Source organism: Cheilinus undulatus, linkage group 4, assembly GCF_018320785.1.
Source record: "Cheilinus undulatus linkage group 4, ASM1832078v1, whole genome shotgun sequence".
Taxonomy (NCBI): Eukaryota; Metazoa; Chordata; class Actinopteri; order Labriformes; family Labridae; genus Cheilinus; species Cheilinus undulatus.
In genome coordinates this window covers 44,629,170-44,655,641 of record NC_054868.1, presented here as the reverse complement: position 1 = coordinate 44,655,641, position 26,472 = coordinate 44,629,170, and the positions used below count along the sequence as shown (strand labels likewise).

Here is a 26,472-nt window from a genome sequence, read left to right as displayed (position 1 = left end):
AGCAATTCAATTAAAGGGAAGGATGGAGGAGGAGAAAGGGAAGTGGATGCAGATGGAGAAAAGAGGGGAGGTAAATTAGAAAATACACGGTTCAGACAGACAGTCAAGAAAAATTCTTGTGGCTTTATACTTTTACATTCCTCTCTAAAATTAAGGTCACAGCTGGGTATCTTTTAGCCAGTGCCCTTGACTGCCATTAGTGACAGAGAGGCAATTAACTTTAACAAAACTGCCTCTTTTGGGTTTATGTACAGTAGATGTTTCCAATTGTATCTTTTGAAAACCTTACAACAAAAGATAATGACTACAATTACTCCTGACAAGCCTCATTTAAGCTGTCAATTACAAGACAAAGGTATTATGATTATTAAACCATAAGTAATAGGGATCCGTAAGAGAAAAAAACTCTTTATATGACTCTCATGTGTGCCTCGAACATTTTCAAGCTTATACATGACATTAGAAACCAGAAATCATCAACAGGCAGAAATTACACTGTCAAGGAAGACTACATGGGTTTGTTTGCCAGGCGTGGTCTTGTGGTGAATTTGGCCACTTCATCATGTAAACTGCTTTCAAGAACAAGGCTGTTTGGCAAGCTAATACAGGAAATATTACCATAATTAAATTACTTCATGCCACAACTGTCAACATACTGTGTAGTACATCAGCTAGTATGTGAGATCTGTTTTCTAAATGTGCTGTAGATGTCTGGAGAAAATTACATTTGGCTTTGGATGGGATTTGACTCCAAACTTTATTGACAAATAGTACCAGATGACCTTTTACAGATAGGTTTTGTTCATGTGTGCAACTGATCATCAAGACTGTGCAGCTAGAGGGCACAAGAGCAGAAGTTGTTCAGTTGTAGAGTAAGTGGTACAGTAAGGAGTCAGTTCCAGGTCTTTATACAACAACAAATTAAAAACAAAAGGCTTTAATCAGCTCTAACACAAGAATCAGTATCACATCGTATCATATCTTTATTTCTAATGCAAAATCAGCAATCAGATTAACAGAAATTTTACTGTAATGTCAAAAGTTTAAGTCCTTTATGAAACTGCATCTCAATGTTGAGTTCTCACTTTAACACAAACGCTGATGTTTATAACCTAGCAAAGCCGATGGATTGGCCAGATTCCATTTCTGCAATCAGGCAGTTCCATCTTGCAAAGCTTTAATCTAAAATGTTTGTTCCCAGTCTGTAAAGGAATGGACCAGCCAGCGCCATATGAGGAGAATGAGGTTGTAGCTATATGTGGGGTTTAGTTTTAGCTATGTAAAAGCAGTTTTATTAGAAATGGATTTTTTTTTTTCTAAAACAAGAGCGAAGAACAGAACTAATACATTTTCTTGGTGGAAATATTTTGCTCCTCTTCCAACTGGTTTCAGCAAGAGTCTGATTCGCCAACTGGCTCCACTGATAGTGAACAAGGAGAACAGCTACCTGCTGAGCTCACATTATGCAGTTTATTCTCTTGGGTGACACATGACTGCTATGTCATATTCTGTTGTCTTGATTGGCCTGTAATAAATCTGACAGACAGAACATTAGTCCAATCACCCTTTTGCCCTTCCCGAATAGATGATGGGCCGTTACCCAGATGAATGAGAAATATAGCCCATGCATGGATATGTGAAACAGCCTGTTTTTGATTTAACCTCAATCAAGAACATCGCAGAGAACGTCACCAACTTTTGACTGCTAAACTTACTGAAATCTAACCAAACAGACAGCATTAACCAGAAACAGGCAGAAAACAGAAGTCAAAAATCAGACTTTAAAAGGTTCCTTCAGCCCAGCATGTCTGTAGGAGATACCACATAGACATGATAAACAGCATAATTAACATTAGGCTTTTGCAGAGAGCTTTATTACTTTTAAGTTTCCTGATGGGGTTCTAAACATAAGCCATAATATTCTTTAAAGAGACATTTAAACCCAAACTACAATGTTTCCATAAACTTAGCTAAGAGCTGAATCGTTACTGAGGCACTGGACTGGCATAGCCACAGAGTTTTAAATCATCCTACTTGAAAGGGGCATCTGTGAAAGCTATGGGTGTTTTTCTGCCAAGTATGAACCATAACTTGTTGACATTGCCAGGTTTGGAGGACAATGTAAGCACATATCAAAAGATCCAGACTATAGGTTACACTGGTTAACAGCCAGAGTATGTCTACTGGGCCTTGAGGGAAAAACAGTGTGACCTCTTCTTGCATGACATTTACTATTGCATTCAGCAAAGTCTAGCTCTTTTACCATTTGTTTTGCCATAACTCCGCAAATGTAATATCATAGTTGAGCTCTCAGCCTGCACTTAATCTGATATGTTGTGAAGTTGACTGTCATATTAGTCTGCAACTTGCCCTGCCCACTTCCTCTGGTCCAATATCATCTTTAATTGAATAGTATATTCCATCAAACCAGGACTATACGAGCTTTATTTTGCTTAATAGTATACTCATGTTTTTTTTAAATGCATGTTTATGATCTCATGAGGGAGGAAGGATGGTAAAAAGTAGCGCCATTTCAACAGGCAATGACAGTAGGCCCGGTCTGAGTCACTATGTGTCACAGCACATTTTGAGCCATGAAGCGACAGGTTGCAAAACACCAGAAGTTTTCTAACTTTTTTGCCCAAGGCACACCTAAGATTAAGCCAAAATATCATGACACACCTTAACTTGTCGCCACACTATTTGAGAACCACTGCATTACATAATGAATAAGGCCAAATTTTGAATTAAGTGAGGTGGCATGCAGTAAGAAGATGGTGGCTGCACTCATGGACATGACAACATGTCTCAGCAATTTAAACCGGTGTATTTGGGGCACCTGTGTTAACTTTCTGTATGAAAAAAAAGCTTTGAAAATGCATCTTATAGGGTGCAGAAGCCCTCACAGAAAGTTTGTGCCCTGTATCTTAAAGCTAGTCCACCAAGTGGGCTGCACAAGTTCATATATGAGTTGTGGCTCCTTCACTGCATGTCATTCCACACTTTCTTTCCCTCTCCCTGACTTCCTTCTCTATGCAGTGTCCTGCCCTTTCAGAATAAGGGTAAAAGTAAAAACAAATAAAGTCTAAAAAGCAGGTCTCAAAAACAGATTTCTACAGTATCCCATGCTTTTGTACCAGTTTTGATGTTTCCTCAAGGCTATGTTCTATGCATGTAATAAGAGGATACTGTGAAATGTATTGGCATAGCATGTAGGTGCAGTCCGTCCCCAAGCTTTCTTTCGTTCAGTCAGTACAAAAGAGGATGAAAAGAAAAGCAATAATGGATTGAAGTTATTCATATAATGAAATCAAATCAGTGCTGCAGAGGAAACCTTTTGTTTTGGCTTGCTTTTACATTAATAATGATTAAAAGAATACATTAGGCAGACAAAAATGGTAATACAGTTCATCCAGCCAGAAACTAGACAAATTGAGTTCATCCTGACTCAGTCGGTTTGAGGAAAAAAAAAAAAAAAAAAAAAAAAAAAGATGTTTGCAAAATGCAGAAAATTTAAACACACGGCTGCTGTGATAAAAATGACCAGGGAGCTTGGTTGCTGTTATTGTCGTGTAAGCAGACACAAGCAGAGCTGTGGATTTTTAATGAAAGTATCGATATTCACTACAACTGAACAAAGACTGAATCACAGCACTGTAGAATACAATAAATGTAACAGGAGAAAACTTTGGCATATTGCTCTTCTAAGAGCAGACATATGTCTTAAAATCCTACATGTCTGGAATGTTTTTGTAATCCTCGGAGTAAGTAAACCATATTGAGAAGAGAGTCACATACAGTATCTAAGCTTCTGGTTGCTCCAGAGATTAAGTCCCAGACACAATGGATTCAGATGAGCTTAAACTAGTTCTTCCATATTCATTTCCTGAAACTTTTTTTCCACTCTTCCTCAGCCTCTCTCTCAGTCACTTTGATCCTCCCCCTTTGGCTGCCGTGAGAAACTGAGTCATTATGCGCTGCTACAGCAGAGCGGTCGCTGTGGATGGAAGACCTTTCAAATAGCCAGTTGTTTTTTTTTTTTTTTTTAACGTGTGGGGAGATCTGAGTCTGCACATCCCTTGAGTCTCCTTCCAAATGATGCTCCCTTTCTCTTGATCTTACAGTCTGGCTAATAGACACACATGCATATGCACACTTGCTCACAGACACAAACACACACAACATCTGCTTGCAAAGTTCAGGCAGTGAGGAAGTTCCTTCTGTTCAGACCTCTGCTGTGTGAGTTTGAGACAGAGGCAGAATAATGAATCTCTCCCTCTGTTAAAGTGGTGTTTGACAAATTAAAATGAATGAATTTCCAGACACACTGAACCTCCGCACCATATGGCTACTTTAGCCAGGTCCAGGAAGAGAAATATTTCCCATAATGCCCAGACCTGACATTGACCACCTGTGACACCTGTGCAGTCTGTATAATCCCTCTTTGGCAGCAAGGAACTAAAATATTCACTGTCTTCTCTGCCATCTTCTGCAAAGATCAGTGCCTTTGTGTGATCAATCTGCGTCCCTGATGGAATAAGAAAGGAGCATTCGAATCCTCCTCATCCTGGCTGTCCTCTCAAAGCTGCAGGCAACCAGAGTCATTTCGTGTCCATCTGCCACAGGCCTCAGAGCTAATTAAAAGCAGCAGCTCATGTTTTCAAGCTGAACTGCAGGTCGGAACTAAAATACATATCAGCCTTAGCCCATGAGGTATCAGCTGTCCCAGAGTTGTGCTTCAAGACAGCAGAGGAAGATACTGTCACATTATGTCTAAAGTTAAGAGTCTGAGTGTAAATAGGAGGATGAAGGGAAGAAAGAAATTAGGAGAGCAAATCAGAAAATGGCAGACTGATATGGAGACAGAGCAGTCTGGGAGTGAAGGCTCCATTAGAAAGGGAGAAGCTGTAAGTAGCACCTTGTAGCTTCTCTTCTCGGTGATGTTGGCCAAGGCCCTCAGGTCGGCCCCAGAGATACACCAGGTGGGCCCCGAGAGGTAATTTTTAAAAACAAAAAAAGCCACAAATGTAATTTTACAAACTGAAATCAGATTTTAAAAGATGATAAAATACTTGTTTGCATGTTTTTTATTATGCATTATGCAGTCCTACTTACAAAACCTAGCCAGAAAATTCAGTTCTTACATTCTGGCCGTAAAAGTTCTTTTTGTTTCTTTTCTTTTCTTCTTGTGAACATATAGCATTATCTTTACATATTTGTGCAAATTAATTTTCCTTCATCACTTGTTTTCAAAGGCTTGAGAGTGTCCAGGTTTGAGATAAGTCTTTATTGTCCTAGAGGGGCAACTTCATTTGCAACAGATGTTCACACAAGCCATACACATCATAAAAATACATACATACTATACATGTATTGCTCCATATATCAATTGCATGGGATATGATTCACATTCATCTCCCATTGAAAGAGTTTGGGAAGGGCAGAACACTTGAAAAAATTCCTGGAGGGTGATCAGACAAGCAATCTGTTTGTCATATTGGCCATCAGAACAATAAGATAAATGGGGTAGTCGGCATGCGCAGCTCCAGTATTGTCCTGAGCTCAACATGCAGGTTCTGCCTTAGTTTATGAACAGTGGAGCTTACTTGTGGATAAAACATCTTTTCTGCCAAGAGAATCTTTTAGTGTGGCTCTTTGCTCTTGTTTTAATAAAGAAATGTGGCCAAGTTCTGATGAAACTGCTGCTAAACTAGCTACATCCAGGCTTATTGCTACACTGGCGACAGCTGTTGTACACATAGGTGTGCAGTACAACTAAACCCCGCTGTGAACTATTGCAAACTCATGTTGAAGCTGGTTGGGAGAGTAAATGAAATTAATAAAGAAATGCGGTCCTATTCAGATAAAACTGCCACTATATCACAGTTACATTGAGCTACATACTACTGACTGGTTGCAGTCATTGCTACCAGTTCCCAGTACAACAAAAACCAACCATATTTACCTCCCTGTTCTATTCATATGACGCTGATTGGACAGGTCCGTTTTCAGACCTGACACAATCATTTTAGACTGGAGCATTGCAAGATATATTTGCCTGATGACAGACATTGAATCTGGCCAATTCATCTACTTTTCAAGGTAAGGAATTTCTAGCAGAGGTTGCAAACAAATTACACAAATTATATACAAATTGTGGTGTCTTGTTAACTTTACTTTGTAAAAACAAAAATACTTTACTGGTAGCATAAATCCTCTGAAAAATAAGCCTTTACATCCAAATCTCGGTAAAAAATAAATAAACAAATAAATATTGAGGTAAATACTTTGAGTTTCTGGCTATGGTTTTTTGAGGGTTTTAGTTGACCTCCGCTTTTTTGGTTTCAATTTGGGCCAAAGCACAAGTAAGTTTAAGATATGCTGGAATGCCACGCAAAAGCAGGTTGTATGTATGTGTATAGGAAAGCCACAAGGGGGTAGAAAATGTGTGTAAGATATGTAGAGTGGGCTAAAAGGCAGTAAAATGGGCATAAAGTGAGAGCGTTGGGAGACGCAGAGAAACAGACAGCGAGATGGGACTGGGGAGCAAGGGAGCGATGCATACTGGATCAATAAACTTCATAAACAACATCATCAGCCCGGTCACCAAGAAAACAGCCAACCGCCAGGCGCCATCTGGCCCCGTCTCACCGGGCCGCGGGATCAGCCAGCGTAACCTCGCTCACAAACACAAGCGCTTACACACACTGTTACACACGCAGGGCCCGTGCAGATATTCAGCTCTCTGGCTCCGACACACATGAGCGCACAGAGACTTTGGAGCCAGGTAGACGCAAACTGAGATCGGCCTGGAGAGACAGATTGAGAGTGTGTGAGTGTTTGTGTGTGTACGCTGCAGCAGTTAAACAGTTTATTCAGGAACAGAAGTTTATGGATTCTGCCGCAGTATATCCTGTAGCATGATGATCACAGTAAAAGGGACAGAATGAGAGAAGTAGAGAGAGAACAGAGTGATCTACAGAATAATTTATAGGCAGAGAAAGAGTGAGTGAGAGATGGAGTGAGGAGGTGAGAAAGGAGAGGAAAAGGGAAGGAAGGACATGTCTTGAAGTGACAGGAGGGGAGCTGTGAGGAAAGGTGTAAATTAGTCTTTTCTTCAAGGGTTCAAAGGAAGTGTTATGCATGAATCTTCATCACACCGGGAATGTGGGGTGCAAATCAGAATATTTCATCTCACAATGCAGAGATAAAAGTTTTCATCGTGATCAGATTAATATTTGAAAATGATGTGGTAGACTCACTTCTCACAGCCATATTAAAGGTTCAAAAGAGTGGGAAAAATAGAAAAAGATGTGAAAAGAGGAGTGAATTAAATGTTTCTGTTTCTCATCTATCTGAAAATAATAACATAGCCAAAATATTAAACTCTAATTTGGCATTCACAAAATATATTACCATAACCAGATGCAACAAGCTGCCGATACAGCTGTCAGTTTTATGTTGCTGCCTTGGCTAAGCATGTGGGTGCATAAGTCAGAATAATGAGAGCCCCAATCAGGCCAAACAACACAACATCACCAAACCTCACTGTGTGCACCACTCCATAACAACAGAAATCATTAGTGATCAGTCAGTATTTTTTTATGTTGCAAAGACCTTTATAAAAAATAGATTATTAGAGACAAGAGTACAATTCAATCATAACTAACAGTTTCTTAAGGATTAATGTTGTAGAGCATTTTAGATGAGTGGATCTCAACTGGTGGATCGTGACCCCAAAGTATGTTGCACAGCTGTTTTCAGTGGGTCACAAATGTGTATCTGCAAAAAATTGTGGAGAAAAATTTAAGGTCAACTTCACACCAGAGCTGTTTGGTCCACTTTAAACAAATCATGGTTTGTTTCCATAGATAGTCCAGTTTGTTTGGAGTGGTGCGAAAGCTCATTCCAACTCTGATGCAGACTAAACAAGTGAACTCTGGTCCACTTGAAAACGGGGGTCTGATTTGGCTTCCACGTGAACCCTGGTACGGTTCATTTGTGGTGTGAAATCAAAGCAGACCAACTTGTGAATCAAAGACATAAAGTGGCATAAAGCAAAACATTATATACGTGATTTAATTCATTCAAATACATGTCTACACCTCGCTTAGGATCTGTGTAACAATGGCAACACATTGAGGGTCTTGCTCTCATTTTGTCTTGCCTTTTTCTCCGGTACTTATTCATTTGTCTTATACAGAGAACAACATGCTGGACAGCTCAGTGTCTCACTTGATGGAAGGAGATAGATTTCTGATTTGTGTTCTGATCAACAGATGACCCACTTTTATCTACCACTATGTCTTCTTCGTCACTGTATGTTTGGGGCCACAGCACCACAAACATAGAAATGCTTAATAGTATCCAGATGATTTGGTTTATTTGACAAAGTGCAATGTGAAAACAAACCATATGTTAGTGTAGCATTTTTGCAATTTCAGTCCCAAATCTCAAGTCTCAACCAAGTCTCCCAGAATATCAGTAAGAAGACGACCTAACAAATACTGAAGTCCTTAGTGGATATGCAGCCATTCTATTCATTATGTTGGACTGTGATATTGGTTAAACATAAATAGGTATCAATAGATAAATTCATTCTTCTCACCATAACAAAGCTGCTTTCTCATGATAATGAAGCAATTCCACAAGATCTCTGAAAAATTCAGAGATCCAAACTACAACAGTTTTTATTACAACACATGCATCATTGTATGCTTTTCAAATTTGGGTCTCAATTTGTCAGTACAGAGACTGGTAGGTCATGAGGCTAGACCAGCTGAGAACCACTGTTTCAGACCATTTACTGTATTTTTCAATTTTAGTTCATGTTCATGTTATATGTAGTCAGTGTCGTTGAAACAGTACACTTTAGAGATGACAAACAGCTGCTGGTAAACTCAAATAAGGAACAATTTATGCTTTTATTTTCTATATTTAGCTAGAACCAGAAGAAACGTTCAGGTTGAGTTTAACAACATAACATTAAAAGGTTTTGGAGGGGCTTTAACTGCCTTTATTTAGAGACCAGGTGGTGGAAAAGAGTTGGAAACAGTGATCAGAGAGCAGGGAATGACATGCAGGAAAGGAGCCACAAGCAGGAGTTGAAATCGGGCTGCCCACATACATTGGGCGTGTCCTAACTGCTAGGCCATCCACGCCACAGAATTGACAATTAAAGAGAAATTTCCTACTTAGAGTAGCATGCTCATATCTTAAAATAAATGGAGGAAGGTATGGCTGCATACATGCTCAGTCCTGCAGTTAAGTTTTATGGTATTAAGCAAGTACTGTATGCTGGCATACCTTCTTCTTACAACTTTTGAATTACCCTGCACCTGCGTTATAACCTTTTCTTTCTAAATTGAAAATCATGCCTTTTGCAGTGATTTTAAAGCCCTGCAGGTGCTACAAAAGAGTGAACAAACATTGCATTTGAACCGCTTGTTTGTTATCACTCGTTGAACCTTGCTTCTAACTTCCCTAAGTCAACTTCCCAGCACCTAGGTTAATGTTAGTTAAAAACAAATGTACTCTACTGCACTTTAACGTAGCCTCAAAAACTTGAGTTAGTGTAAGACAGACCCTGCTGATGAGAGTGAATTTTCTATCCAATTAATTTAGCTGTGTGATGTGCTGTGAAATACTGACTGCTAAATCCATCTCTGTCTCAGCTTCTGTCTCTTTCTCTTTTTCTAATCCATTCACAAAGATGAGAGATTACCCTGGACACTCCAAAGACTTAATTGAGATGGGCAAATGATTAATAGGAAATGAGGGGTGACATGTCTCCCACTCTGTCTGCATGACACTGGTATATGGAACAAATAATATGCCTTAAACAGAACATGTAAGGCCTTCATTTTCTAGCCTTTATCCTCAGATCTCTGCACTGGCTTCCTGTGAGTCACAGGATAGAAAGTAAAATCCTACTCTTAGTATATAAAGTATTACATGGTCTTGGAGCAGAATACCTATCTGATCTTTTAGTCCCTAACGAGACATGCAGACCCCTCAGGTTCTCTGGGACAGGTTGACTCACTGTTACCAGAACCAAAGCAAGCGAGTTTAAGTTTGTCCGCTCCTTAACTACTACCAGACTACCAGAAAACACTATGCTTTCTATTTCTCTTTCAAAGCAGGTCTTACAACATTTTTATTATTTGCTGCTTTTTCATAGTTCAGTCACTTCTTTAACTCTATTTTCTAATTCAATATTTTAAAGGCTTTATTTGTCTTTTTTGAGCCAGAGAGAGAGAGCAGGGGAAGACATGCACCAAACAGTGCCAGGACCAGAAATCGATCTAGCAACCAGGACTACAGCCTCTGTAGGTCCAGTTCTAGGTCAGAGTTGATACGAATCAAATTGAAGACTTTTCAAGACCTTTTTAAGACCTGAACTGAGAAAAATGGCAGCCATGGTTTGCACAGCAAAAAATAAAAAATAAACAAAATGTGTGTGAGATTTCTTGGTACATCGGACCAGGGCTGAATTTTCTGAATCATAAAACATCATTGTCAGGGAAGACCTGTCAAAGTAAAGGTGGGCTGTTAACATTTTTAAGCAGGCAACTTGGTAACCCTGAGGTTTAAAGACAAGGACCAGTGTTTCTTAACAGTACAAAGTTTACTTAATCACAGTGATTAATATTTATTTAGAGGGGGATCTGGGGTCCTTGCTCAGGCAATATGAGCCACCAACACTTAATTCCTACATTTTGATGAATATTTATAAAAACATTTGTGGTGGAAATTCAGTTAGAAATCCAAGGTCATTGATTAGTAATAGAAGGTTGTTTTTTCTTTCATAAATCTCACATTCTAGTTGTCTTGAATTTGTTGTTTCCACATTTTTAAATGAGTAGTTTCTTACAAAACAAAAATCACATAAGAAAAGCCTGTTTATTGCTTTAACACATAAAAGAATAAAGACTGTCTAAAGTTAAGCTTACATAAAGGTGAACTTTAAAAACTATAATCAACAGATTTCCCCAAACTAAGGGGATTAATTTGTTAATGTTTTAAAGATAACTTTAAATATGTTTTTTACTGATCCACTCATGAATTGGTGCTTATTCTTAAGTTATCTATTTAATTACATTTGAATTAATAAGTAGGCTAATTAATACGTTTACTGTACTTACACTTATTTATTGGTCTGTTATGCAGTGACCATTCTCGCGGTACATCAGAACTTTGCTATAACGCTAAAATGCTGATTTGTTAACATTTAACATTTAAAACATACGGCAACCATATGAATGCTTGCTCTACCAACTGAGCTAAACCAGCACATGATATTTATTTTTAATGACCAATTACTCCAAACTAGTTTGGAAGAGAGCCTTTATCCTATCTTAACAGATAAAGATGATTTGATGAATTATCTGATTTATCTATCTTGTATTCTAACATGTTTCATGTTATAATGTCTTTGTTTTGCTGTGTCATGTCTTTTGATGCTCTTGATGTTAGAAATGCCTTGTTCTTAACTGTTATGCATTCTGAATTCCTGTAGAGATGAATGGTGCTCTATAAATACAGTAAGATTGTCTTGTCTTGCCTTTATCAGACGGGACTGATATAGAGAGACAAAAACATTAGGAGAGTGGTGGACAACACAAGTCAAACTGTTTCACCATCAGTGAGAATGTGACCAGGGCTTCTATAGCCTCTGTGCAAGAAGTACTGGCTCCACCAACTGAGCTTTACAGGTGCTAACATCGTCTGATTTTGATACTTACAATGTTAACAGTACTGCATTTAATAGAAATCTGTATATTTCTAGTAACAATAGTAGAAGCATTCACATATTCAGTAGATACTGTGTTTGTGAAGTAAATATCTGAGAAACACCTCACTACCTTGATAGTAAAATGCAAGGAGTATGCAACCTTACACCAGGATTCTCATTGTTCTTTTTCTCCCTGCAATCGAGACAGAAAAAAGCGTAATGGAGCCAAAGAAGCTACACTGGCTCCATACACAGACCAAATCTTCATCTGTGATGTGAGTAGAGTATATCATTCTCCATCCAGCTGATATTTTAAGGTTCTGTAGGCCCTAAAACCACTTGAAAATGTTACAGACAAGGGACCTTGATAATGTCTGCTATTTAATCTATTTTGAGATGAATAACCAGACAGTAGATTTATATTTAAAAGCTGCATATGAGCAGCATTGGACACCTTTCTTTCTCTTTTCTTATTCTTTTGCACATTCTAGTGGTGGGGATGCTCTTGTTTTTCATGTTTGACCTTATGAGGAGGTGGTCGAATTGTAAAGATGATGCTCCAACAATTGATGCTTTCAATGGTCACCATGTTTTGAGCATCAAAGTAATTACTGTCCACTGTTATGAAAGCTGCTCTTATGAAGACACAGTAAGTTGAGGGCAGGCAGTTTGTATGCGCAATTAAATTAGAAAGCAAAGTCGAACTCAATGTGAAGTGATTGCAAAAGAATTCTAAAAAAAATTATTGCTTTTGTTACCCAACCCCAAAAGCGCTGTCGAACTGTTGGCTGTCATTAAGGGATTGAAAAAGTTGCTGTCTGGCCATTTCCATGTACAGCAAGGCCACTGACTATTTCACCAAACAATACACCGGAGAGCAGTTAGACTTCTTAATGGGGAGTTAGTTATCTCAGAGAGTGAGAGCAGCGTAATAAAATCAGTGAAGGTCTGCATCTCTGCACCTTCTTTCACCCTTGAGTAGATACAAACAGGTACATTTGACAAAATAATTTAATGCTCTCCCTCGAACTTTGGCACATTATTTAGGAAAACATTTCACAACAAACCTATACGTCCTTGCTCTGTTTGAATAATTGCATTATTAATTCACTGTATGAGCATTTTTCAACATAACGACACAGAAAGAATAATCCAAGCAGAGACTGAATAATATGCAAATTAAAGGCATTTCAAAAGGAGCCAGACAACAGCATTAAACAAAAGAATGTGAAATGCAGCTTACACAACATAACCAGAGACCTGCATATCGCTGCTCTACAATTAATATAAAAGAGAATCTCTCATGCTCCTAAAATTACTTAATAACCTTGTAGATTAGACAAAGGGAAAAGATTGAATTCATTAAAAACTGCATTTTAACCCCCCTTGATAATAGCTTAGGTCTTTTGTACAGATGTCTAATGAAAGGGGTCAGTTATCTAAATAGCTTATTATTCATAACAATTGCTTTGCAAGGATTAAAAAGAACTTTTGTGCTTCCAAAGCACGCTAATTAATAACCCACTGAGGGATAAGAACTGTAAAATTAAAATTATATCTCAAGCGGTGTTTTGTACCTCTTAGTACCAGTGAGAGAACATAAGCAACAATATATGAACATGACAGGCCAAAGAGAGAAAGAAAGAGAGGATGACAGAGAGTGAAAGAGACACCTACATTCTGTTGTTGGGGATTATCTTGTTTCCATCCTTGTACCATGTAACCAGGGGACGAGGGAAGGAGTTGAGGGGAGGCTGGTTGATGATGGCTGCTCGGCCCTGAGTTACTGTCTTCCTCTGGTCATCAGCAGAGAAGTCCCCCAAATCTGAGGAGGAGGAGGAAGAGAGAGAAGAGCATCAATACCAGTGCATTAAATTAGATTAAAAGTATTAAAGCAGGCAATTAAAGTCTTAAATGCTGAGAAACTCTGGACTTTTCTGAAAGAGATGGCACAACAAAATGTATCCCTGTCCTCATGAATTATGTGGTTCTGGTTCTTGTTCACATACTCAGTACACTTGCAAGGGGAGTTTATGAAAAACTGTAGCTGGTGAGCTAATTACAAACTTGACTTACACTGGCTAGTCACGAACATGATAGCTCTAGTTAGTCATACAAATTCTCTAAGCTTCTTCAGCTGTTCTAGTCAGTTTTCCTGTCCCCTGGCATTAAAATTCTGGATATATTTTTCATTCAGTGAGACGATTTATTCATGAGAGGAAAACTCTGAGGGTCAGAAAGTAAGACTGTAAGCTCACTCCTAAGAAGTACAATTAGCTTCAACAGAGCCCTGATAAATGTCTTTGAACCTCAGCGAGGCAGCTCTCTGCTAAAGGTCAGCTCTGCAAAGGTGGCTGGTGATTTGACAACAATGCTGTTTTGTAGTATTTGTAGTGGGGAACAGACACTATCATAGTCGTCATGACAGCATTCATTTATGCAGCACTTACTTCAAGGTGTTTTAATGACCGTATAATTGAGCCATTGGAATTGAAATAGCAAATATTACTTTTTTCACACATGCACTCCTGAAAATGTCTTGAAAACATGATAGACAAGGGTGCTGTGTCATTATATAAGATATTCAAGATTGGGAAAATACTGGACAAAGTCTAACTGATGTAAGCCATTAGGCTAATGGAGGAGGTTTTTGAACCCGATCACTGTTGTTGGCTGCCAAATTGAAAACACTGCTTCAAACGGACTTTCAGCCAGCATGTAGAGGTGGAGATGAGGCAGAGATGAAGCAATGCTGAGGTGGGCTTCAGTGTCATAATAAACAGCAACAATATGCCAGCTTGTAGTCATATGTGCTATGGTCCTAAGTATGCATCACTTATATCACATTTAAACAAAAACAGACAAGTTATCCAAAAGTTAGTCCTCTATGGTGTGTGCCCATAAAGACAAAAACTATTCCAACCAAAATCTTCTTTTGTAATCTGGCTGTAAACATGTTTTAAAGTGTCAGAATCTGCAATTTGGAGCATGTATCCATAACCCCAATTTTTGGTGCTGACAGGGCTCATCTCTAACTCACAGTCCATACAGTCCAGTGTTTTCAGCATGCAGGGTTGTGAGAAGAAAAAATGCCCTTGGTCTCAGCTGTTTCAGTTACCATGTTTACAGCAGTCTCAGTTGAAAACAGTTCAACTTTTGGAACAATGCTGCACATGTACAGTGCTAACAAATTTATTAGACCACCTGTCATATTTGTCTCAGAGACCATCCAGCATCATGAAGTGCTTTAATGCGGACTCTTTCATTTTCAGTCAGCTCTCTGCATTTTACCATTTTGAACAGGAATGAGGGATTTCAAACTGAATTCACCCAAATTTGAGAAGGCTCACTGGGCTTCTCTGAAATTAATCAAGCATAACACTGGTGTATTAACCATTGCAGAAACATAAAAAATGATTTTGGTAATTACCAATGCTGTTAATTTAGGGCAGCTGTGGCATAAACCTTACTTTGGTTAGGGTTAGGGTGGTCTAATAAATTTGTTAAGCACTGTAAATGTCACTTTCTCTTCACCGGAAAATCAACATCAAGAAGGGGCAGAACTCCTGACGATGGCAGAAGTGAAACCAATCTGACTTGTCTTTTAAGGGTACAGTTTTGAGGTCTACAGCTGTTGCCTATGTCAGGACATGAGTCTTTACATTGTTTTTCTTATTTCCTTGAATACATTTATTTGAAAAAAGGACAAATTAAGCACACAAAGCTCTTTAAAAAGAACGTTTAGGATACGACTGAGGAAAACAACAGGGTTGGAAAGCAACTAATTGCAGCTACTTACGTATATCACTGCAATTGAGAACATTTTAGAGTACTTTTACTTTTTTGAATAGTCTTTAAATGAGCAGTTTTATTTTTACTGTAAAACACACTCAAGATATGGCAGTTTTTGAATTCAATATTGGCTTAATTTTTTAACCATGGAGGTTTCAGCCTGGGATTCAGCAACGTAGGACACATAAATGACAGCTTTCTTAATACCAGTGCAACATGCTTTGAACATATCCACAATATCAACTTAAAAATGGAGAAAAACATGGTGTGATTTCAAGTGGATGACAAGTGGATTTCTCTGACCTCTTACTGCTGCAAACCCACATCAGCTCACCTCACCTTCAATTCAATTTGAGTTTTTGCTGTAAGTCTGGCATAGAGAAGTTGAGATGAAGCAATTACGCTATTCGCATGCAGTCTTTAGCTGACCCTGAATGTTCTGGGAAATGATCTTTAATGTTGTGTATGTGGGTACCACATTAGCTTTAAGGCAATGATGTGTTGAAATGCTTTAGTATTTCAACACTTAATCTTGATTTTGTGAAACATTAGAGGCCAACAGAAAGTTATGATGAATTTCTGACATATTTCAAAGACCTTTAGTCCTTTCCTTTTAGTGTAATGAAATATTCGAAGACATATTTTTTGGTTGAAAACAGATGACTAATGATGATTTCAGGACTTTGTTGTGTTCAAACATAAATTTTAAGTCATGTAAAAAACTCCAGTTTAATTTTAATGTACTCACAGGCCACCTGCACCTCCGTTCTCTTGTGTATGATCGCTCCCATCCTGTTCCTCACCATGCACTGGTACAAGCCAGCATCAGTCCTCTTCAAAGATGGCACAGACAACCTAAAGATTGACAGATAAATAAAAGCACAGTGATTAGGCTGTACTTTATCTGTGAACTGTGAAAAATAAGATCATTAAAAGGCAATTCCAGGACTCATTTTTGGGTACCAAAGAGACAGAAGGAAAAGGAGTTGGAGGTCTGTTCGGCCATATGTATGCCCTCATGTGTACTTCTCTAAATGGCCTTTATGAGAGAATGCATTGGGCTGAGGTTTTCAGAGTTCCTCAACAACAGAAGGGAAGGTGGAGCAGTGCAGGTGGAGTGCTACATTGTGTGCGTAAATGTTTCTGTATGAGAACATTTTCAACTGTGTGCTTTTTTTTCTCTCTGAGAGGGGTTGTTAATGGGGCTTTAATGGACTTTGCTTCACTAATGGGAAGCTTGGCATTGGATCTAGGTTGGTGCCGTGTTGAATAAACACACAAATGCATACGCACACATGCACACACTTACATTGCAGACAAACCGAATAGACACAGTAAAACTGGACATCGCTTTGGGGCTCATTATGAATACCAGGACGGCCAAGTATTTAACTCCCAGGCTGTCTGAGGATGCTGCCAACACACACAAACACGCACACGCTAATACACACGCTATTCCATTGGAATCAGGAATGACACATTACACAGCAGCTCTCATCCTGAAACAGATTTTGAAATTGGACACTTTCTAACATAGCATCTCCCTCTCTCTGCTTTTTATGTGTTTTAATAAGCGCGTGTTCTGCGGTTGTCACTGTGTATTTTAGTAATCCCACCCAGTTTTCATTTCTATTTCTCACTTGTTCAATCCTGACAGATCCAAATCAGAGCAATCATTCCAGAGTAATTTCTCTGACACAGTCTCAGCCAAGCGTGTAAAGTTAAATTCCCCATGTGATTCAAGATAAGAACATTTTCAGGTTGACAGGTCTTACAGCAAGATATATTTCTACATTGTCTTGTGCTGTCATGAATACAACGAATACAAGACTGAAGACACATTATTCAACATTAAACCTGATATTTTCTAATACGTGATAAGATGAAAAATTATTAAAATGTGCATGTATCCCATGAGTCTTTCTCAGTTTGCCAAGAAATAGAGGGCATCTTTTGAATTTTCACAAGTCTGTAGTGTCTGTGCTGAGTGAGAGAGAGCAGGAGGAGCATGCTTCTTCATTTTTACCAGTAATTAGGCAGCATTAAATAACCAAGGCTCGGCTTCAAAAGGCAATCTTTGTGGAGAACAACTTTGTCTGCCAAAAATGTTACACAGTTTTGAAGGCTTTGCAGTGGCCTTGTCAACAATCTTCCTGAAAACAAAGCAAAGTCAGCTTCCTTCTTGTGTTTCAAGTCTAGCTTGACAAGTGTTGCACCTCAGAAAGTATAAAAAAGTGACAGGCTTCTGAATTTGATCCAACACAAGAGACGAAAATGTAAGTTTTCATTAATATTTAAACTTATTAATCACTTTCCAGAACATTAAAAATCCTAAATCAGACTATATTCACAAAACATGGTGCTGAATATAATAAATTAAAGTTTCTATATGGGCAGGACTTGTTTGGAGAATGAGAAATTGAACAAGACAGCTTCCATACAACCTTGTCTTTCTAACCACACAAAATGAGCAGAGCTAGCTGTGAATAGAACCATCAACACCTCTATTAGCTGCTCTACCTGGCTTATTTAAATTTGCTGTGAAAGGAGAAAATAATCCAGATGGTCACACATTCACTCACGTACACCCTGCCAATTCAGAACAGCCTCGGCATCACCAAATGTAAAGTGGCCAGACTCTCGGAGCAGTCCAGAGCTGTACAACGCCTGCCTTGAACAAAGACTGCCTATTAAATCCTGGCCCAACCTCTCCTTCCCTCAGTATGCACACCTTCCAAAGATTCTCTCCCATTCTGAATGATGTGAGAAATGATTTGTTTCACAACTGCAGTTTTTGCCAAAAGGGGTTGCTTAGCTCTAACTAAGCAGTACACTCAGGGACAGAAACGTAGAGGAAGGCGGGAAAGAAGCTCAGATATATTGACTGGTTCTTTGCCCAGACCATATACATATTTATGGTGCTAATGTAATTATTAATCACACTTTGGCTCAACTGTCTGATGTTCTGACCTTCTCTAAACACACTTCATCACTAATGGCCAGCTGTTTTTCCATACTAGAGGCATGACTGATCACAGGAAGAATTCTCAGAAGGAAGGATGGAAAGGAAAGGATATCAGGGAGATAAACAGGCCGATGAGCACTTAAGCCTGATTTATACTTCTGCGCTGAGTAGCACATGCTGTAGTCCTCATGGACTGACTCTGGGCAGAAGCTTAAGCATGTAGCCTTACATGCACCACCTTGAAATTAAACTACATGTAGGAACAATGTGATTGGCCTGCTTTGTAGCACTGGGTGACTGCCAGTCTCTGATCAATATCTGTGGGCAATATCCTGGGGTATTTAAAGATATCCAAGGTATTGATTTAATTTCAAAGTAGTTTGTCATCTTTCTTATGCTACTGTTGCAGCAGATCAGAGCTCACAATTAATGTGCAACAAGAAATAAATAATAATAAAACGCATAATAAAGGCAAGGAAGGTCTAGTGCAACTTTTTTCACCCAAGGCACACGGATCAGCCAAAATCTCAAGGCCCCACCATATACATATCAATACAAAATAGACTGTTTAAATAACAGTCAAGGTGGCCCATAAAGGGGAGAGCTTTCTGGGGCCCCGACAAATAGGGGTGGCAAAAAATTGGTAAAATGTGATGAAAAAAACATGGCAAAATTGGGTAAAAAGAGGCAAGACAAAGTCAAAAATGGGTAACAGTTGGCATAAGGTGCAAAAAATGGGAAAAAAAAAAGTTGCTAAAAGGTGGTAAAAAGGGTTAAAAATGATAGAAAAAATTGGAAAAAAAATGTCCAAATAATAGCAAAAGTAGGCAAAACCCGACAAAAATTGTGAGCATAAATGTTGCTAAAAGTTCCAAAATAGTTGCAAAAATGGGTAAAAACCTTTTACCCATTTTTGCAACTTTTAAAAATTGTTTTGGAAAATTTGGTTAAATGGTAAAAAGCAGCATGACTTAATAATTTCAACACCAATTTCAACTTAATAATAGCTTGCCAAATAAGGTAACTGTTAGCCAGGATGCTAGCACCAATGCTACTGATCCGACACACTTACACTGATATCATCAATAAATCACAGCTGGGGAGGAACTATTCTCTGGGGTTTTCGGGGGCCCAGCCAGACCCCCAAGGCACACCTTGACTTGCCTCAAAGCACACTAGTGTGCCTTGCCACACCATTTGAGAACCACTGGTCTAGTGGTTAGGTTGCGCCCCATGTAGGTGGTGACCTGAGGCTCTTTCACCACGTCATTCCCCACTGTTTCCAGCTCTATCCACTATCTTGTCTCTAAAATAAGGCAAAAATGCCCCAACTAAACCTGAAAAAAAAAAGAAAATAATAATAATTATATAATGATAATAACAGTACACTGAACATTTCTTTTCATTCCTAGATCCTGTCTGATAATGCTTCTGGATTGTTATTTCTCATATTAACGCTAAACAAGGGAGGGGGAAGCTCATATATGCTATAATGTATAGAAAGAGAAGAGAATGGATAAATCTTTGTTTGATCCTCTGTCTCGATTTTGCTCAGTTTGACAGTAAAGTGTAAAAACAATGCTGCAACTATAAATTGCCTCCAGCGGCTTTGTGAAAAACATCCTCATTGTTTTTTTGTTGTGTTTTTTAAGACTCAAAGCATTTTGTCAAAGGACTAAATGAAACACCTGAAGAGGCATGTGCTCTGCTTGTGGTGCTTTTAAATGCATACCTGCAAGTGCTTGGTCCACCTGCTTCTTCTATTATGGGGTTTTTAAATGATGGTCTTAATATCAAACACTGCGTGAAAATTTTGGACAGACACATCAAAAAATGGATACTGCAAAATGATGTGCCAAACTGTGTCAAGTATATCAAGTATATGTTTTAAGATGGGATTGGAGTTGATGAATGCCAATCTGAAATATTCAGACTTTGGCATTTAGTATTAGCAAATTTGTTTGTTGCCTGCCCTTTTTTCCCCAGGCACACATTTTGCAACTCACTGGAAACAGCTCTGCAATCCACTATCTGAGAACCACTGTTTTAAAGCCAAAAAGAGGGATCCATGACTAAATATTGGATATGTAGCATGCCAGTAGGTGATAATAGCAGACCTGTACTGTGGTGTCCAGTCTGTGATGTTGCTGTTGTTGAGAGTCCAGCGGTACTGCAGAGGCCAGCTGCCTCCAGCCAGGCAGGTCAGCACCAGTCTGTTTCCTTCCAACACCACCTGCTGCCCCAGTCCAACACCTCGCAGGTAGGGAGCCACCTCTGTCAGATGGAGAAAGAAAAAATTCTGTTATTTTTGTTAGCTACAACGGTCCCCATTAGTCATGCTTGGACAATAGAGCAAATTTTATCTGTATTCAATCAACACAGAAATGAAAAGAATTCCATTTATGTTCTGTCCTTCTCTTCTGAACAAAAACCAGGGGAACAAAACAGTGACAAGGCAAAGTAACTGCATTTTTTTGTGGAAAGTTACCGATAGAAACCTGAAGACTCTGTAGGAATGGTGGAAAGACCCATTTAGAAAATGCCAAGGATGGTATGAAAACAATTTCAGACTTAAAAAAAGACAACTATCAAAGAAGAAGCAAAAAGATTTGTTACAGCATATACAACTCTTTTTTTCTGCACTGTACTTCTCTCCTGCTCCATCAGCCAAAACTCTGACTTTTTCACCTTTGTCCCTCTCTCATTTCAGCCATCATTAGCTAAGAGTGTTTTAAACAGGATGTGAGTGAGAGAGAGAGGATCAAAATCTGATATGCCTCATCCAGCAAGATTTAGTGAGACTTTCTCAGGGGAGCCACCACTCCATTAGTGAGGTCTGTCAAAGCATTCCTCTAACTCTGTTCCGGGAGACTCTGGTAATAAAACTGTCATACACATACTTATGTATATAAGGTTTCCCTTAAAAACCTCTCCTGTAAAGTGTCAAAATCTTGGCTGTTATACTGAGGTATGGGTATAGTTGCTTCAGAATTTGACATATAAGACAGCTGATTATCTCAGGTGTATAAAGCCTCATGTTTGATGCTAAATAGTTTCATGAATTATTAAATTATTTTTTCAATTAAAGATAAAAGTGCGCACAGAGAGGCAACGATACAGCAGTTGATTCATGTCAAAACTGTCACAGTTGTTTTTTTTTAATGTAAGCCCACACCGTAGTGGCATGTACATGACGACATGCATCACTGTGTCATCGTGTCCAATTTCCCAGCAGTGATGCGCATCAGCGGTCCAGAAAAGCAGTGGTTCTATCACATTTACTTCCTGGAATGAAACACCAATACTTCACTGCCTCCTCTGTCTACACAAAGCATTTGTGGTGTGCTGCTGGCATCAGTTGAAGTGCATTGAATGCCTGTGTACCCAGCCTTGTAGGCTTTCATATGACAAAGGTCAAACTCTACTTCGCTGTCACTTTGAATCCAAATGCACCACAAGCCAACAACAGGCGGTCTCTCTGAAATACAGCAGCAGCTCCTCACTGCTACATCATCTATTCTACTTCACCAGGGCATGCTGTAGTAATGCTTGGAACGTTTGCACTCACCAGCCACTTTATTAGGTACCTGTTCAATTGCTGATTAAAACAAATATATCTAACCAGCCAAAAATCAATGCATTTGGCTTGCAGACACAATCAAGATGATGTGCTGAAATTCAAACAGAGCATCAGAATAAGGAAGAAAAGTGATTTAAGCCAGTGGTTCTCTACTGTTCTAGCCTCTGGAGCCACCACCAACTTATTCTGAAAAAATGCAAACCAACTTTCAAAACTTTTCAACCACACATTTTTTTTCATGAAAAAATAATGCAGTTTGAGCCCTTGAAGAAAATTCATGTCATAACAGAAATCCAACCTAAGATATTTGGGGAAAGTAGGTAGCCTATACCTATAAAGGTATACCTAATTTCACATACCACACTGCAATACTGTCAGGTATACAACTTATGTTATCATCCTAGTACTATCCAAACAAGATTCACACTTGTTTAGATACCATCTAACAAAATTAGAAGTCCTACACACACAGAACTGGGCAATTTCTTATTTGTTTTCTAAACATTCTGCACAAAATATGCTTGAAACCTTTGAAACACCTAATGCTCAAATATGTGGCACTCTCTTTTCAATCACAGCAGCTTTAATTGAAAATATGACTCGATATCTGTTGTATTTTAGCTTTTTTACCCTTCTCTACAATTGATTATTAAAATGAACAATGTTAGAATCATTTTAAAATATAATATCAGAGCATCAAAATACTGAAAACTGTAAGCACCTTAGGTTTTATAGTATAATGTACGCTGTACACAGACTTAAAGTCACAATACTGAAGGTCTAAATAAGGCTGCTGAATTCACACTCTCTGCCTTTGGAGGACAATCTGGTTTCTAGCTGAGCAGCGCTGCTGTCTAAACAATGCCATCCCATCTTTAGCTCTTGGCTGAAGTGTTCAGACCTGGCTCACCACCACTCAGCATAGAAGCATCAAGGCTAAAGAGTCTGTCCAGAGCAGCTAGCTGCTGGACCTGTCAGCATGTGTTGAGGCCTGGATCAACATAACAAAACTCAGCATCTGTGGAGTGGGGTGTAAAGTGGAGGCAGAGTGAAGGGATGTTGGGGGGTGGGTAGAAGACAATGAGATTTATTCAACCTGTCAACAAATTGCACACACGTACACACACAAATTTGGTGAGAAGGGGCAGTCTTCTCTGCTTGCTGCAGTATGTATAGACAGGTCCATAATTCTGATGCAGAGTTTTACATTCTCTCTTTCTCTTTCTGCTTTCTCCTGTCATCTCAATCTTCTCTCCTCCCTCCCTTTTCAACTTGTGCAGGTCTGTCGTTCCTCCAGTTCCTCTCACTCCGTCTCCATTTCTTTCCTTATTCCCTGCAGATGGCTCAGGGCCACCTTTTTCTCCACTTTCCACTGCTTCAAACTCACCCTCACCCCCCTCCCTCTCTCTCTCTCTCTCTCTCTCTCTTAGATTGATAGCTGCCTGCTCCCGCCTTGTGCACAAGAAAGGGGAAAACATTCCATCAAAGACAGATTTATATGGGAGTGTGTAGTGTATGAAAGAGAGTGAGAGGGTGATCAAGAGAAAGTGTGTGCACATCAGGATTTATTTGGAATATTCCCTTTCCACAGACGATGGCTTGCAAAGCAGACTCCAATGTCATACTGCTGACCAGTGCTATAACTCACCGCAGCCTGCCTTTGTGTATAGCTATGTGCGAGAAAGAGAGAGAGAGTGCGACTGAGAGTGAGCAGGGGTGACTTAGTCCTGGCAAAAATGGCCCTCAATTAGAGAGGATGGTGCTTTTGTAGATTCTGTCCAAATGGAAAGAAGTGGACATTTTCACCTTCCCGCATTCTATCCACTTACCCACCACTTTCTTCATACTTTGTTCAGCTGCTTGATCCCCCTCCCAACTCAAGCCCTCGTCACCCTTTGATCCCCTCCTCTACTTTAAAGAGAGTCCATTAGGAGCTACATTTCCAGACACTTCGGAGAAGTCCACATTAGAGTGGAACAAGGTCAGCTAACAGCATGTTTCACTCACTCTGTCTCTCTTTTCCCTGCTGTGTGTCCCTCTGTCACTCACTGTCAGTCACTCACTCTCTCCCCTTCGCAGTCCTCCTCTCATCACAAGACGTACTGTCCAGCCACCTGTCCATCAAGACCGCCTCCCCCTTTCTTTGTTCCTCCCTCTATGTCTTCTGCCCCCTGGTCCATCTCTGTCACAGAGTGCGGCAGCTCAAGGTTTTGTCTCCTGAAGACAAATGTAGCCTAAGAGCGAGCTTGGCCTCTAAATGTGACGGAAGAGTCAGGAGGCAAAAGTGCACACAAACATACACTTTCTTAAAGATGCATGCGTGCGTCAGCTCACGGGAAGGCCTGGTGAGGCTGCTTAGGCAGATTCTTGGGCAGGATTCAATTTGCCAAGGAGATGAGGTCCACGATAGAGAGAAGAGGAAGGAGAGGAGGATTGAAGGACGGGCGGACAGAGTGGAGAAGGGTCTCAGCTCCAGGGCTGATTGTCCACTACGATCCCACCCTCTCTGTGTCTTTGTACTTTAGCACAGAGTGTGTCTGTGGTGGAATATAGCCTCTAAAATGACATGCCCTTTACAAATGGGCTATCGACCATAATTATTCTTACAACGTGCTGCATTAAAAATCCCACAATTAATCCTGAATTTTACTGCAACAGCTGTAGTGAAATGATTTTCTCTGGCTGGACATGATGTTATGGCGCTACCCAATTGGTACCAACATATGCAACGCTGGTTATTTTAGACCCTGACAGCAGGATTGGGTGATAAGACAGTCTTAGATGGTGAAGAAATACAATGTTTGTACAATCTGCCAAAGTTGATTCATCATAGAATCAGCTCAAGTACTTTTAGAACTACATTCACTCTCGCCCTCCCCTTCTGCTTCCTGATGGAGCAGAAATTCATGGCTTTAAGATTTAGGATTGAGCTCAGAAGAAGTATAACTGGTACTGCCTCATGTTTTTATAATGTGCAAAAAAAAAAAAAAAAAAACGTATTTGCAAAATCTGCACAAAGTTTGCAAACTTTTTGGACATCCTCAAAAGACAGCATCCAAAAGTCAGAGAGGAGAGCAGAGATCTGACACTCCACAGTCAGCAGAAGTGAGAGCGGAGAAGAAGCAGCTGTAATCCTGTGGTTTTCATTTTTATAGCCTACATTATTTCGCTCTTTCATTGTTTTACCAAGTTATGAACGAGTCTTCCCAACTTCAACCCAAGCTTTATCTGTCAAGATAGCCTTTTTTTATGGAAGTAGATGGTGAGGTCCTAACATCAATCGTTATTATAGCCCAAATGTTTTAAAAACTATATCAATTTCCATGTCTTTACTTAGATCTATTATACACACTTCTCTGGTTTAGTTTGCAGCAGGCAGGCACTGTGTCCATCAATAATAATTTTCCCTTTTTGAATAAAAAAGTCCAGATCAAAGTAACAAAATAAGGTGTCGATGTCTCAGTAAGAAATCACAGACATTTGTAACACAGAAATCAACCCCATTCTGGGTTATGTTTATTTTGGCAGTTTTAAACAATGCCAAAGGAACTCTGTCAAATCAAATGATTCATAAGCAGAGTCTGCTTATGTAAAGCCGCATTAATCCACATGTTTTAAAATAAACTAAATACTAATATGTATTTAAAAACACGAAAGAGGACCCACAAGTAAATCATAATTTTGAAGTGGAGAAGAAAATGCACAAACTGTTCCTATAAAATAAAGTGCATTAAAAAGTATTCAGACCTCCTTCACTTTTTCCAATTTTGTTTGGCTTTCATGTGGACGATTTTACAAACTCCAAGTGGGTTTTCATGAGTTCTGCACTGAGGACAGGCTTCTGTCTAGAGACTCTGCCATAAAGCCCAGATCAGTGGAGGGCCTGAGTGATGTTTGTCTGAGTGGAACTTTGTCCCATCTCCACAAAGAATCTCTGGAGCTCAGTCAGAGTAACCACTGGGTTCTTGGCTGCCACATTTACTAAGGCCTTTCTCCTCTGACTGCCCAGTCTGGCAGAATGACCGACTCTTGGAAGAGTCCTGGTTTTATAAAAACATCTTGAACTGTGCGCTCTTGGGAACTTCAGTGCAGCAGAAAACTTTCTGCAGCCTCCTCCAGATCTGTGCCTTGCAGCAATCCTGTCTCTGAGCTCTGCAGGCAGTTCCTTTGACCTCATGGCTTGGTGTTTGCTCTGATATGCATTGTCAGCTGTGAGGCTTCCTGCCTTTAAAAATCATGTCCAATCAGTTTAATATAATCCATATAAAAGTGACGGGGGGCTGAATATTTTCTGAATGCACTGTAGATCAGAATGTAGGGATATCAATGTTGATGCCTAAAATATTACATAAGAATGATAAAAGCTTGAAATGTGACCAATTTGGCTGAGGTGATAAAAAA

General features: G+C 39.4%; 1 protein-coding gene across 2 annotated transcripts in view; it reads right to left on the bottom strand.

Annotated features, from left to right (window-relative positions):
• Nucleotides 1–26,472, bottom strand: part of sdk1a (sidekick cell adhesion molecule 1a) — a 399,871-nt gene that overhangs the window by 236,239 nt on the left and 137,160 nt on the right. For both annotated transcript variants that reach the window (XM_041785552.1, XM_041785551.1), the window contains 3 exons: nucleotides 20,609–20,765; nucleotides 16,275–16,381; nucleotides 13,412–13,559 (listed from right to left, as the gene is read on the bottom strand). In XM_041785552.1, coding sequence (XP_041641486.1) covers nucleotides 13,412–13,559; nucleotides 16,275–16,381; nucleotides 20,609–20,765 — 412 coding nt within the window. The remainder of the gene's footprint in view (nucleotides 1–13,411; nucleotides 13,560–16,274; nucleotides 16,382–20,608; nucleotides 20,766–26,472) is intronic.